At 41.0% G+C, this 13,120-nt stretch overlaps 1 protein-coding gene across 2 annotated transcripts in view; it reads right to left on the bottom strand.

The window, feature by feature from the left end:
- The window catches only part of arhgap36 (Rho GTPase activating protein 36), a 93,117-nt gene that overhangs the window by 33,298 nt on the left and 46,699 nt on the right, over window positions 1-13,120 (bottom strand). For both annotated transcript variants that reach the window (XM_055156273.1, XM_055156274.1), the window contains exon 3: window positions 10,137-10,205. In XM_055156273.1, the coding sequence (XP_055012248.1) occupies window positions 10,137-10,205 (69 nt within the window). The remainder of the gene's footprint in view (window positions 1-10,136; window positions 10,206-13,120) is intronic.

The raw sequence follows: 13,120 nt of genomic DNA, 5'->3' as shown, positions 1-13,120 counted from the left end.
CCTCTCTTCCCCTTTCTCTCCCTTTTTCTCTCCTCCTCTTTCTCCTCCTGCTCTCTCCCCCTCTCTCCCCTCTCCACCTTTCTCCCCATCCTCTCCCCCTCTCCTCTCCTCTCTCTCACCAGCTCCCCTCTCTCTCCCCTCTCTGTCGCTCCTCCTCTCTCCTTCTCTTTACCCCTTTCTCTCTCCCCCTATTTCATCAAGCTCTCTTCCCTTCTCTTCTCCCCCCTCTCTCTCTCCCTACCCCTTTCTATCTCCCTTTCTACCCTCTCTCCCTCTTTTTCTCCTCCTCTCTCCTTCTTCTCTTCTCCTCTCTTCCTCTGCCCTCTATCTTTTTCTCTCTCCCTCTTTTCCTCTCCTGTCTGCCTCTTTCTCTCCTCCTCTCTCCCCCTCTCTCCGCCTTCTCTCCTCCTTTCCCTCACCAGCTCCCCTCTCTCTTTCCTCTCTGTCACTCATCCTCTCTCCCCCTCTCTCCCTTCTCTCCCCCTTTCTCCCCCCTCTCCTCTCTCTCACCAACTCCCTTCTCTCTCCTTCTCTTTACCCCTTTCTCTCTCCCTCTATTTCATCAATCAATCTCCCCCTTCTCTCCTCTCCCCTCTCTGTCTCCTTACCCCTTTCTATCTCCCTCTCTCTCCCTTTCTGCCCTCTCTCCCTCTTATTCTCCTCCTCTCCTTCTTCTCTCTCTTCCTCTGCCCTCTCTCTTTCTCTCTCCCTCTCTTCCTCTCCCCCTCTTCTGTCTTAATCCAGCGTGAGGAGCCAGAGGGCCCGGGGCCAGGTCCCGATGTCCCGTCGCGGGTTAAAGTTGCGTTGGCATTAGTGTTGGCGGCTAAGCTCCAATCAGGCTCCAGCAGATTTATCTCACCAGCACGAGTCAATCAGATGAGAACGGAGCACGTCTTTATGTCCAGAGACAGAGGCGGTGGCGTGACACATACATCCTGCAGTACGTTTCTTTTTTTTTTTTTTGAATCAAGTTTTCTGACACCTTAAAGGTTGTATAGATGATTTTCCAAGGAACGAGAAATCCAGCGATTGTTTGTCCTTTTTCAAATGTTGCGCATGCGTGAAACCACCCCCCCCTCCCCTACAGCTCCCTACGTAGAAACGCCTTCTCCCGCCTTCTCTTTACGCCAGAAACAGGTTTGTTTACAGCCGGTGAGCTGCACATGACTTGTAAACAACTAACTACAGTGTTGGTTAGGCAAGGTGGAGAAGTGAGGAGCGGGGGGAGCGGGTGTGCGGACATTTCGTTCGCAGACAAGAAGCGAGGAGCAGGGAGAAGAGCGGAGCAGGGAGAGAGGAGAGGAGAGGGGAGAGAGGAGAGAGAGAGAGGGGAGCGGTGCGCGGAGATTCTGTGCCCGGAGAAGTGAGGAGCAGGGGGAAGAGCGGAACGGGCAGCGGGGACAGGAGCAGGAAAGGGGTGCAGAGAAGAGTGCGCGGAGATTCAGTGCGAATGAACTAGCTACAACACGCAGCAGCAAGCGGACTCTTTCTTTGCCTTGAAAATTACGTTTTCAGACATAGGATATCGCTTTCGTGTCCTGAAAAATGTTTGTCTAGCTCTTGGAAATAAAGTACGTTTTCATAATAAGCAGAAGTGACCTGTCCAGGAGTAATTTGTGGACCAGTGCGTCAGTCTTTAGACCCTGCGTCTGCTTCAGTTGCGCCATCGCTGGAATGAATCTATAAGAATCACCTTAGTTTGGCTTCGCTGCTTTTCCCCTTGTCTTCTTCTTTCACCTCAAAAACGGACTTTCTTTTGCGGTGAACTGCTCCTGGATTCTTGTCGCCATTGCAACAAACTTTGTGCTAACTGCGAGGAAGATATAGGTCAAAAAAAGCCGCTAAGAACTGTTGCGTTGGTGGAGTAAACAGCGTCTGTGCGTCTGTGGACTGCGTGACAGGCGTACGGAAACCACGTACCGGCGGCGCGCAGGCAAGTCAGTTACGCTAGAAACGTAGGGAGATTGATTGACAGCCTGTCAGTTAACAGATAACGAGGCAGTGTCGTTATCTATTGGCAAATGTTTAGCCCCACCACGTCCAGAGTTGATGAATTTTTATTCTCTTTTTTTTTGGTCATCATAATTACAAGGCTACTGCACCTCTATAATGCTATCATTGACAATTTGAAACAAAAAAAAATCCTCCATACAACCTTTAAAGGGCTTCTATTAGATTTTTTCATGTATTTGAGCAAAATATGTCTTCCCCCAGTACAGATATGTTTGATTTAAAAAGCATCGATTTTGAAAGCATTTTATTATCAGAGAATGCGGAAGTGCGCGTTAACATACTAGTGGCTGTTAGCTGTACTCTGCCCTGGTCTCTAGAGTTGTGAAAAGCGCTTATAAACTCCTGAGGGTGAATAATTAGAATGCTCTGAATGTTTCACGTAGGTTACTTGGGCTCAAATACAGGGAAGCCGAGAGGGGTCACAACAAACGCAACGAATACAAATGCAACAACACAACAAAAAGCCACAACACACCAAAAAAAGCCACATCAGAAATGACCGCAGGACACTATTTTGATGCAAACGCCACAACACAAATGCAGATGCCGCAACACATTAAAAAGCCAGACCGGAAGTGACCGAGGGACTCTATTTTTCGACGGACCAATCAAGCGGCAAGTGAAGAAGAAGAACTACAAAGTGAAATGAATAATGATAAAACAATAAATTACTTTTACTTACGTTTCCAACTTCTCCGTTCCTTTACTTTTCATGTTGTAGTTCTTCTCCACTTGCCGCTTGATCGGTTTGATGTGTTGTGTCTTTTTAATGTGTTGTGGGCTTTTAATGTGTTGTGGGTTTTTTAATGTGTTGTGGCTTTTAATGTGTTGTGAATGTGTTGTGCTTTTTAATGTGTTGTGGCTTTTTAATGTGTTGTGCGTTTGTGTTGTGGCATTTGCGTTTGTGTTGTGTGTTGTGGCGTTTTGTTGTGTTGTCGCATTTGTATTTGTTGCGGCGTTTGCGTTTGTTGTGACCCCTCTCGACTTCCGTACAAATAAAACACAAAGAACTCAGTCAGACATCTTAGTCAAAAGTCTTAGTTCAGTTCAACAGAAAGTGTCCTTTGATTGGTCAAGATTAATATGACGAATTATGCTGATAAACAACAGATACAACATATGACTTTATTATTATGTCAGCTAAAATATCCTCCAAAACTGGGAAAATCGTTAATTATAAAATGAGCTGGGAAAAAACTCAGAAACAGGGTCTTAGGAACGGTGAATAATGTAGAAATTGCAAACAACAGATTTCAGAATCCAGAGCTCAGAGAAATTTTGAGTGTTTCAGCATTCTAGCACAGATGGAATGAACAGAGGGAGTTTCTAGAGACTGGACTGGGATGATGAGGGAATGAGTGGCAGCTGTAAGAAAAACAGTGAGGAAGTAAAAGATGGACTGGATCAGGCTGGACTGGGAAAAAACAATAGACCTTTTTCACAACGGCCGAGAGTCTCGCACTGTAGGGTTTGCAAAACTTGCAGTTAATCTTTTCTATGGCAAAAATCTATGGAAATGTCTCACATATTTTGCACCAGCTTCATAAATCTGCTCCATCATCAAATCTTCAACCAACAAGATCCATAAAGGATAAACATTCTTGAATGAAGAATTTATCCACAACTGCCAAGGTAAGAAAGATGAAAGCTTTAAGGTGAACAATGACGACACATTTATGAACTACTGAGCAAAACGTTATGGTATCCTAGAGATGTGTAGCACAAATCTCTCTGTCTATTCTAATATAGACATCATGAAACCACATTTTAATTTTAATTCTAGAATCAGTCTGAGTTAACAAGGTTACTTATGTTTTGCCAATGCCAATCATTGTTTCATCTTTAAGCTTTCATCTGTCTTACCTTGATAGTAGTGAATGAATTCTTCATGTTAGAATGTTTATCCTTTGTGGACCTTGTTTGATGAAGATTTGGTGATGGGGCAGATTTATAAAGCTGGTGGAAAACATACAAGACATTTCCACAGACACTTTGCCATAGAAAACCAAACCTACAACTTGACACTTCCAGTCGAAAAACGTTTAGAGGCAAAATTGTGACAGAATGTTTAAGGTAAGTGAAGAATAACTGAACCACTGCAAACTGTTGTGTTTAAAATGAAGTTGTTCTGTTTTACAAGTTTTGAAAACAATATAAAGTGAGTTCTTGAGTCTAGTCAATAACCGTAATGATCCAGTTCAACATTTGTGAGTTTATCTTTAAGAGAGAGAGAGGCACAGTGTAAGTCGTGCCTCATTTGGGGCCCAGCGTCATCACATTCTAGAACAGCCTTCAACACCCTCACTGTTGGTGTCACTACTTCCTGTCCAGTTTATCTCTGTGCGGTTTTTGCTGCATCGTGCTAAAAATAATAAATACTAAAAGATAAGGCAGCAAACAGGGAGCTGTGGCTGGAAGTCACTGACTGCATGACACAAATAAAATGAATGTCCACAGAGGACACTTCTGTGTTTAGAAAGAGAGATGTTTGTGGCTCAGTGCTAATGCTAATGGCATTACAACAAAGCCACAAACTGAAGGATTCTACATATAAAAACAATGAGGTTGTCTTTATTTTAATTAATTTGATTTTTACTAGTTTGCTTATTTTATGTTTTACCATTTTAATAAAAGTGACTGTTAGCTTTGAGTGAGCTCGAGTGAGCTAGCTAGCACAAACTCAGATTCTGTTTATACTTTGCAATGACATTACACTGAGGGTGTTCTACATGTATGTCTATAGTGGAATGTTCAGCATTTACCTTGGTAACACAGTGCACATGATAGCAAATGCTGACAAAAAAAACTGTCTGAAAAAAATAATAAATAAAAATTGATTTAAACAGCACATTTTCAGAAACACACTTCAGCTGCTACCAGCTTTTTTGTCATTTCAGTTTGTTGTTAAGCCATGGACACAAACATGACACAAACTTTTTTCGCAGTTGTTGTGATAATAATGAAGCAGCAGCTCGAGAATTCTCTCATCATGCTTTACGTCTGTCGGCTGAGGAGGAGAAGGGAAAAGTGTCAGAGAAGGGAGGAAGAAGACAAACTGAGTCAACGGCTGCTCTACCTCAGCCCACTCCTGCATCCTGCTCACAAATCCAAAGAGCAGCAGATGAAAGTCCGAAGCCAGGACTGGTGGAGCCGGATCATCCAGATCAGGTCAGACGGGCGACCCAACGAGCATGAAGTGAACAACCAGAATGATTTTTAAAAAGTATAAAAGGTTTACATGATCGAGGAATTCATTAATTCAGCTTTAAAGACGTAATAAACCACCCGCTTACTTCATTCATAATCATTTTTATTAGAAATTAAGTGCTTATATGGTCTTTTTTAAAGCAGAATACATTTTAATTCAGAATTAAATTATTTTTATTCTGAATTAAAGCTCTCATTTCCTAGTGAGCCAGAGTATTGGAGACGTATGGAGACACTTTTTTAAATCTTCCATCCAGTCCTTGTAGTTTGCAGAGGTCGCTGGTGCTAGGCTAGTGCATGTCAATGGCCATAGTTATCCTGCCACTAAAAACAGTCTTACCCACTCCACAAAACACCCAAAGCAAATCTATTATTACACCAGACTGTCCATGTAAATGTCTGTGTTGATAGAATCATTTTAGAAGTAAAACCAACCTTGCATTTGAAGGATTTATGTCTGAGCAGCAGCAGCAAGTTGTACTTCCTGATAGAAAGCTTGGCAATGGCGGAGTGGGTAAGACTTGGGTAAGTGGGTAAGTTTTTAGTGACAGGCTAACTATGGCCATTGACATGCACTAGCCTAGCACCAGTGACCTCTGCAAATACAAGGACTGGATGGAAGATTTAAAAAGTGTCTCCACACGTCTCCAACACCCTGGCTCACTAGGAAATGAGGCCCTATGTCCAAAATTCCAGACTGTTCCTTTAAAATAAAACTCAAATGAAGTCTGACTTGAGTAACTTCAGACAGAGTAGTGCTTACAGTTAGCATCACACAGTTAGCAAAGTATCAGTGTTAAAACACATTAACCTTGGTATAAATGGTGGTTTGTAAATATTTGCACTAATAGCTGAGCGCTTTAGAATCCACATGTATTTGTGTACTACTCTGTGAACAGCTCATTGGACGTGTAAACAAAGCCAGAGCCTTCACTTCCTGTGGGCCTGCTGAGCTAGTGCCTGGGTCTAAACACTGACAGATGACAAGAAGAGCTGACTGTTGTTTTTTTTTTGTAATTTGAAATCTACTTTTAATGCACCTCTCTTGTTCTATAAAGAAGATTAAAGGCGCTGAATCAGATTTTTACGGTCTTAAAAACGTGAAAAACAGAACTAGTCAATTTGAAACAGTTTGCAGTGGGCCAAAAGCTAACAACAACTAGCATGCAAACACAACGCACTTGATTCTTAAACAGTGAAAAATCTTTATAATTAGAAGCAGGCAGTACACAGCGGACTTACTTTGACCTCAAGAGCTGTTTATACAATATTTCTGTACTGGGGCAAGACACATTTTGTTCAAATATACAATATAATCAGATACCGGCCCTTCCTGAGTAACACACTGAATCTTTAAAGAGCCCATCTCCCGCAAAATCAACTTTTTAGAGCTTTCTTCCTTCTAAGAGTGATGTGTGGGCCTTGTATATGTCGCCGAAGTGGTTTTTAGATTGATTCAGTGATTTAAAAAAAAAAATGCAGTGTATTTTTGCCACCCTCCCACGTGACACCGAACTAAACCTGCTAGAACAATGACACGGCAGATACACCTATGACGCGTTTGACGTAGCAGAAAGTGCTTCGCACCCGACCCCCTCCCCTGCTCCACCGCCTCTGCCCCGCCTCCACTCCGCATCGGCTGACAATTCCCACATGAACACCTAAACAAAAGCGACAGCATAAGTTAATTGTTCTACACTGCAGTGAACACGATATAATATGTTTATCTACTAGTGTTTATTAATATTTTACCAATCAGTAATGTTCAGCTGATGCTGACGTGGTGCTTGTGCTTCATGCACCTCAAAGTCCTCGTCCAATTCCGGGTCCAACACATGCGGCTGAACGCGCTGTATCTCCATGATGAATAAAAGTTTATTCCTACCACTATCAGGGTGCGCACCTGTCTCCCTCTCCCTCCCTGAGATGGGCGGAGGAAGGGCGGCTCACTCAGAGCCTACGTCACGTTTGGAGGGCAGAGCCTGTGTTTTCTCAGGACGTGCGGGGGGATGAGTAATAGTTGGACTTTCATAGTTCCTGGTCTGTGATGCCTCCAAGAAATCAATAAGATTTCATAACTATTGTGTAATGGATGTTCCAAAACCCAAATTGTGCTTGTTTATGTGCAGAAGATACAATGTGAAAAGAGTTATTTTGCATAAGATGGGTCCTTTAAAGAGGGAGTATTATGCAAAGCTTTCTCCCATGTAATAATGTTGTCTCCTCATCAAAAACATGCCTGAAGAGGTTAGAGTCACCCATGCATGTTTGAATAATTTAGTGATCTCTCCTGGGCCCTATTCAAACCCTCCTTATGGTTAGCTGTAAGATTCTGTATAAGACTCCGCCCACAAGCCTACGTCACCCATGCTCTCACACAACAGTTCTACATAAATATACAAAAACATGACACAAAACTGTACACCGCAACTTGACAAACCTGATGTGATGTGCAGTAGTTTCATTAGTGGGATGCACGCTGATTGTGTTTTGATATTGCTCTGAAGGGGGAGTAACTTAGCGTAGGAAAAATGCATTAATATGTTATTTTTGGCAGAGATCGAATTTTCAAAACAATAAAAGGTAACATGGAGATCTAAATATGTTATGTGTTCTAGATAATACCAGTGGTGGATGAGTACTCAATTACTGTACAGCTACAGGGGCAAAAAGTTACTCAAGTAAAAGTATCACATGAAAAAATCTACTTAAGTAAAAGTATTTAAGTGCCGTTTAAAAATGTGCTGTAAGAGTAAAAAGTGAAAGTATTTTGCAGAGATTTTTAGAACAATTATAGGATGAAATATTGTGATTTTGGCAAAGAATTTAGTTGATTTTAAGTGATTCAATGGATTTGTGTTTTTTTTTTATATCTGTTTTTGTGTTTTTTGTTTGCTCAAAGTTGGGACGTTAACTCAAATTAAATGTGCCAAAAATAAGTCTCAGTCATTTCAGCAGGTCTCAAACTGTAAAGAAAAGTACTTTTTACTTTTCAGTCCAGATTTAAAATGTAGCGGAGTAAAAAGTTCAGATACCTGCTCTCAAATGTAGTGAAGTAAGAAGTATTTACTATAAAATGTATTTAAGTACAGATGCCTAAAAACTGTGCTTGAATATTGTACTTTTACTTTTGTACTTCATTACCTTTCACCACTGGTTAATACTCCATTAGTAACTTAACTGGTATGGCTCCAATTTGTGAAAGTGCAGTTTTATTTCAGAGAAGAAAAATATTCTGAGAGTAACTAGAGTTCATGTATCTGTGGTTTTGTCCCAAAGGAAGCAATGGTTTTAACTGACAGGAAGCAACGAAAACACACTGAATAGAAAGAACTGTCCCTGGAGCTTGTATTGTTTAAAATACCCATAACACTATTTTCTGATCTGTTTTAATGTTGTTTCTTCATCAAAAACAGAACTGGAGTGGAGTTTTGTTTCATTCTCACATGTTTAAAACACAAACCCTGCATATTTAGGCTCAGTTCTTCTCTCAAACTGAAAACACTGTTCAGCCTTGAGATGTCATGTGGTGATACAGGAAGTGCTTCATCGTGTTTTCAAAAGCCATACACCTTTATTAGGATCATTTGGATAATTTCTGCCCGTGGAATTGCCAATCTCTACTGAACTAAAGGTAAAAGGAGCTGTTCATTTGAAAACTATTGCTTCATGACATCACAAGGTGGAGCAGAGCATTTTGAGTTCTGGACAGGACAGCCGCGAGGTCTTAAAAAGGTTTTAAATTCTGTTGTCCAAGTCTTATTTTTTCACAAATGTCTTAAATTTCATTAGGCTATTTTTTGTTTACTCAACCGGGCTGCAGTGCAACGTTAAACACAAGGAGGAAAAAAAAAGAACAACAATGTGAAATAACATAACATGAATGAACGTCTAATTTGGAGTATGTGCAACAATACTTTGTTTTTTTGGCGCAGGCGGCAGTGAGTAAACAATCAGTTCCATCTACATTGCCCAAGACGCAAAACTTTGGTCAGATGTGCTCACGTTGCGTACATGTTTACGTCACATACATCATCACCTTGCGTCACCACCGAGTCGCCTGGCATGCACATACAATCTAATTCCACGTACTTTTGCACCACCGTATGCACGCTCCCGAAAACGCTCGTCTAAACCTGGAATAAAAAGACGCAATGCCACTTTTGTGTCTTCTGTTCGGACCGTCATATAAACGCAGCCTTGGATTCTAGATATAATACCGGTATTGGTTGGTCATTATTAGAGTTAGATCTGGTGTTTTTTGCCTGCGTAATGAGTGCGACGTTTGTCTTAATTTTCATTTAAGTGGTCTTAAAAAGGTCTTTAAAAAGTCTTAAATTTGGGGTAGTCAAACCTGGGAATACCCTGCTGGAGACATAGACAGACTAATAATAAAGGATTACTCAAACATCCATCAATCCATCCATTTTCTTCCACTTATCCAGGGCCAGGTCGCGGGGGCTCCGGTCTAAGCAGAGACTCCCAGACTTCCTTCACCCTGGATCCTTCCTCAGGCTCCTTCACCCCGGACCCCAAGGCGTTCCCAGGCCAGCTAGTCCCTCGAGCGTGTCCTGGGTCTTCCTTGGGGCCTCCTTCCGGTGGGACGTGCCCGGAAAACCTCCCGAACACCTCAAACACGTGTGAATGAAACAAAACACAACTCCAGGTATGTTTTAGATGAGAAAACAGCATTATAACATGGCTTAAAACACACAAGAGTCAGTTTTTGCGTCCAACCAGAAAGCACCAAAATTGTCAAACTGAGGAAAAGGAGTATTAAAAACCATAAATATATTCATGATAACTACATTTCAGTGTAATCTGTACTTTGACCTGTCATACACACTTTGGTTTAGTGTGGGCAGTTTGATTTATTTTTTGTCAAATGTATTTTAAATTGTGTGGCGTAGACTCACCGCGCTCCTTCTTCTCCTTCGAAAAAGAGTCAAACTTTCTGCGGATGGACTTCCTCCTCTTCCTCGTTTCTGGAAAAGATGAAGATTTTGTGGTGAGTGAAAAACAATGGTCCATTTGAACACAAGAGCCCATTATCTGAGTCCAGCGGAATATAATACAGCCCACCAGATGAGTCCAGCTACAGGTCAGAGTCTTAGGGAGCATGTTGAAGGGCAGTTTAGACCTGGTTTAGACCCGTTTTAGTCCTGGTTTGTCCTAGTTTAGACCTGCTTTACTCCTGCTTTAGTCCTAAATTAGTCCTAGTTTAAGCCTTCTTTGGTTCTGCTTTAGTCCTGTTTTAGACTTGGTTTAGTCCTGGTTCAAGTTTGGCATAGATCTGGGTTCGACTTTGGTTAGACCAGTTTTAGTCCTAGATTAGTCCTTATTTAGTCCTGGGTTGGGTTTAGTTAATTTAATCCTCTTTTAAACCTGTTTTAGTGCAAGGTTAGCCCTGTTTTGGGTTAGATCTGGTTTAGCTCTGGGTTACACCTGTTTTAGTCCTGGTTTAGTCTGGGATTAAACCTGTTTTAATCCTGGTTTAATCTTGGTGTAGTCCTGGTTTAGTCCTATTTTAGTCTCCCAGTTTAGTCCTGGTTCAGGCTTGCTTTAGATCTGGTTTCGACTTTGGTTAGATCTGTATTGGATTAGTCCCAATTTACTAGTACTTTTTTTTTTTTTTTTTTTTTTACCTTGGTTTAGTCCAGGGTTTAGTTCTACTTTAGTCCTCTTTTGAACCTGTTTAAGTCCAAGGCTAGCAATGAGACTTGTCATAGATCTGGTTTAGACCTGGCTTAATCCTGTTTTAGTCCTGGTGTAGTCCTGGTTTAGTCCTGGGATAGACTTGTTTTTAAATCTGTTTTTGTCCTGCGTTAAAGTTGGTTTAGTCCTGGGTTAGTTCTGTTTTAGTTATGGTTTGGTCCAGGTTTAGTTCAGCTTTAGTCCTGGCGTAGTCATGTTGTAGTTCTGGTTTAGACCTTGTTTAGTCCGGGTTTAGTCCTGTTTTAGTCCTGATTTAGTTTGGTTTGGTCCAAATTCAGACTTGGGGTAGGTCTGTTTTAGTTCTGTTTTAGACCTGGTTTAGTCCTGTTTTTTACACCTGTTTTAGGCCTTTTTTTAGACCTGTTTTAGTCCTGGTTTAGGCCTGTTTTTAGTCCTGGTTTATTCCTGTTTTTAGACCTGTTTTAGTCCTGGTTTAGTCCTGTTTTTTACACCTGTTTTAGGCCTATTTTTAGACCTGTTTTAGTCCTGGTTTAGGCCTGTTTTTAGTCCTGGTTTATTCCTGTTCTTAGACCTGTTTTAGTCCTGGTTTAGTCCTGTTTTTAGTCCTGTTTTAGTCCTGTTTTTAGACCTGTTTTAGGCCTATTTTTAGTCCTGGTTTAGTCCTGTTTTTAGACCTGTTTTAGGCCTATTTTTAGACCTGTTTTAGTCCTGGTTTAGGCCTGTTTTTAGTCCTGGTTTATTCCTGTTTTTAGACCTGGTTTAGTCCTGTTTTTAGACCTGTTTTAGTCCTGGTTTAGTCCTGTTTTTAGACCTGTTTTAGGCCTATTTTTAGTCCTGGTTTAGTCCTGTTTTTAGACCTGTTTTAGGCCTATTTTTAGACCTGTTTTAGTCCTGGTTTAGTCCTGTTTTTAGACCTGTTTTAGTCCTGGTTTAGTCCTGTTTTTTACACCTGTTTTAGGCCTATTTTTAGACCTGTTTTAGTCCTGGTTTGGGCCTGTTTTTAGTCCTGGTTTAGGCCTGTTTTTAGACCTGTTTTAGTCCTGGTTTAGACCTCATTCAGACTTAGACCTGGGTCAGGCCAATCATGTCTTTTCCTGCCCTTCTGAGAATAACCTCTTTGTCATTGTTTATTTGGACCGTTTGAGTCGGACTTAAATGGAACTCATAAAACCCCGGCTCTGACGTGTTTAGAACAAAAACAGATTCACAATGGGACTAATGCCGGTCAAACTTAAAACAATTCACCTGTTTATTTCATTTTCAGCTATTTTTAAGCTACGACCCCAGCTGTGAAACCATCAGTCATTCCAAATTATAACAGCAGAAAATATTGTCAAGAAAAGAAAAGAAATGTAACTATAAAAAATATTTTCTATATATTTAAAGGCCTTGTACCAGATTTTTCTCCATGTATTTGAGCAAAACATGTCATACCCCAGTACATTATCAAATTATAAATCGTTTTATTGTGCAATAATCAGGAAGTGCACGGTTAGCATAGTGAATAATGCTCATAATGCAGAATGGTAAGTGAGGTATAAATTTGAATCACTGCAAACTGTTTACTTACGCTAGAACAGTTTTGACTTTTATGTTAGTCACAAGGTTGTTTAGTATAGCTCTAGTGCCTCATGCTAGCACTGACATTCGGCTCTTAGTGTTGCCGTGGTGACGAAATAACACTTTATATAATGTTTGCTGCCTCTGAGTGTTCATCGTTTTGAAGTGCTGCTTTTTCTATTTAAGGATATAACAGATTCATTTGTGTGTTTTCTGCACTATAAGGGCACTCTGGATTATAAGGCGCACTGTCATTGAATGGTCTATTTTTGAACTTTTTTCACATATAAACCTCACCGGACTATAAGGAGCATTAAACAAAATACAGTTAGATAAGTCAGTCAAACTTTATTTAATGCGTTCAGATAACTCTCAACTTTGTTCATTTGTAACACGTAAAAAAAAAATACTGTCTGAGAGCACTAGATTGTTAGGGTATTCACAGTAACTCATAATTGTTCAAACAGTTGGGCGATTACGGCGTCCAGTACACCCACATCCCTCTCGTCATTATCCCGTCTTGGTGAAAGCTCAGACCACAGTTGATACTGATGCTTAGTTCAGGCGTCCATGATCCATTGGCAGATCATGGCATAAGTCGCTCGGCGCTGTCTTTCTGTCTTGGTGAATGTGTGTTTGTCTTCTCTCATCCACTGCTCCCACG

Source organism: Boleophthalmus pectinirostris, unplaced genomic scaffold (genome assembly GCF_026225935.1).
Source record: "Boleophthalmus pectinirostris isolate CB_2022bp ecotype Guang Dong unplaced genomic scaffold, ASM2622593v1 HiC_scaffold_20, whole genome shotgun sequence".
Lineage (NCBI taxonomy): Eukaryota > Metazoa > Chordata > Actinopteri > Gobiiformes > Gobiidae > Boleophthalmus > Boleophthalmus pectinirostris.
The sequence above is the reverse complement of the archived record's forward strand: the minus strand, read 5'-3'. Positions and strand labels throughout refer to the sequence as shown.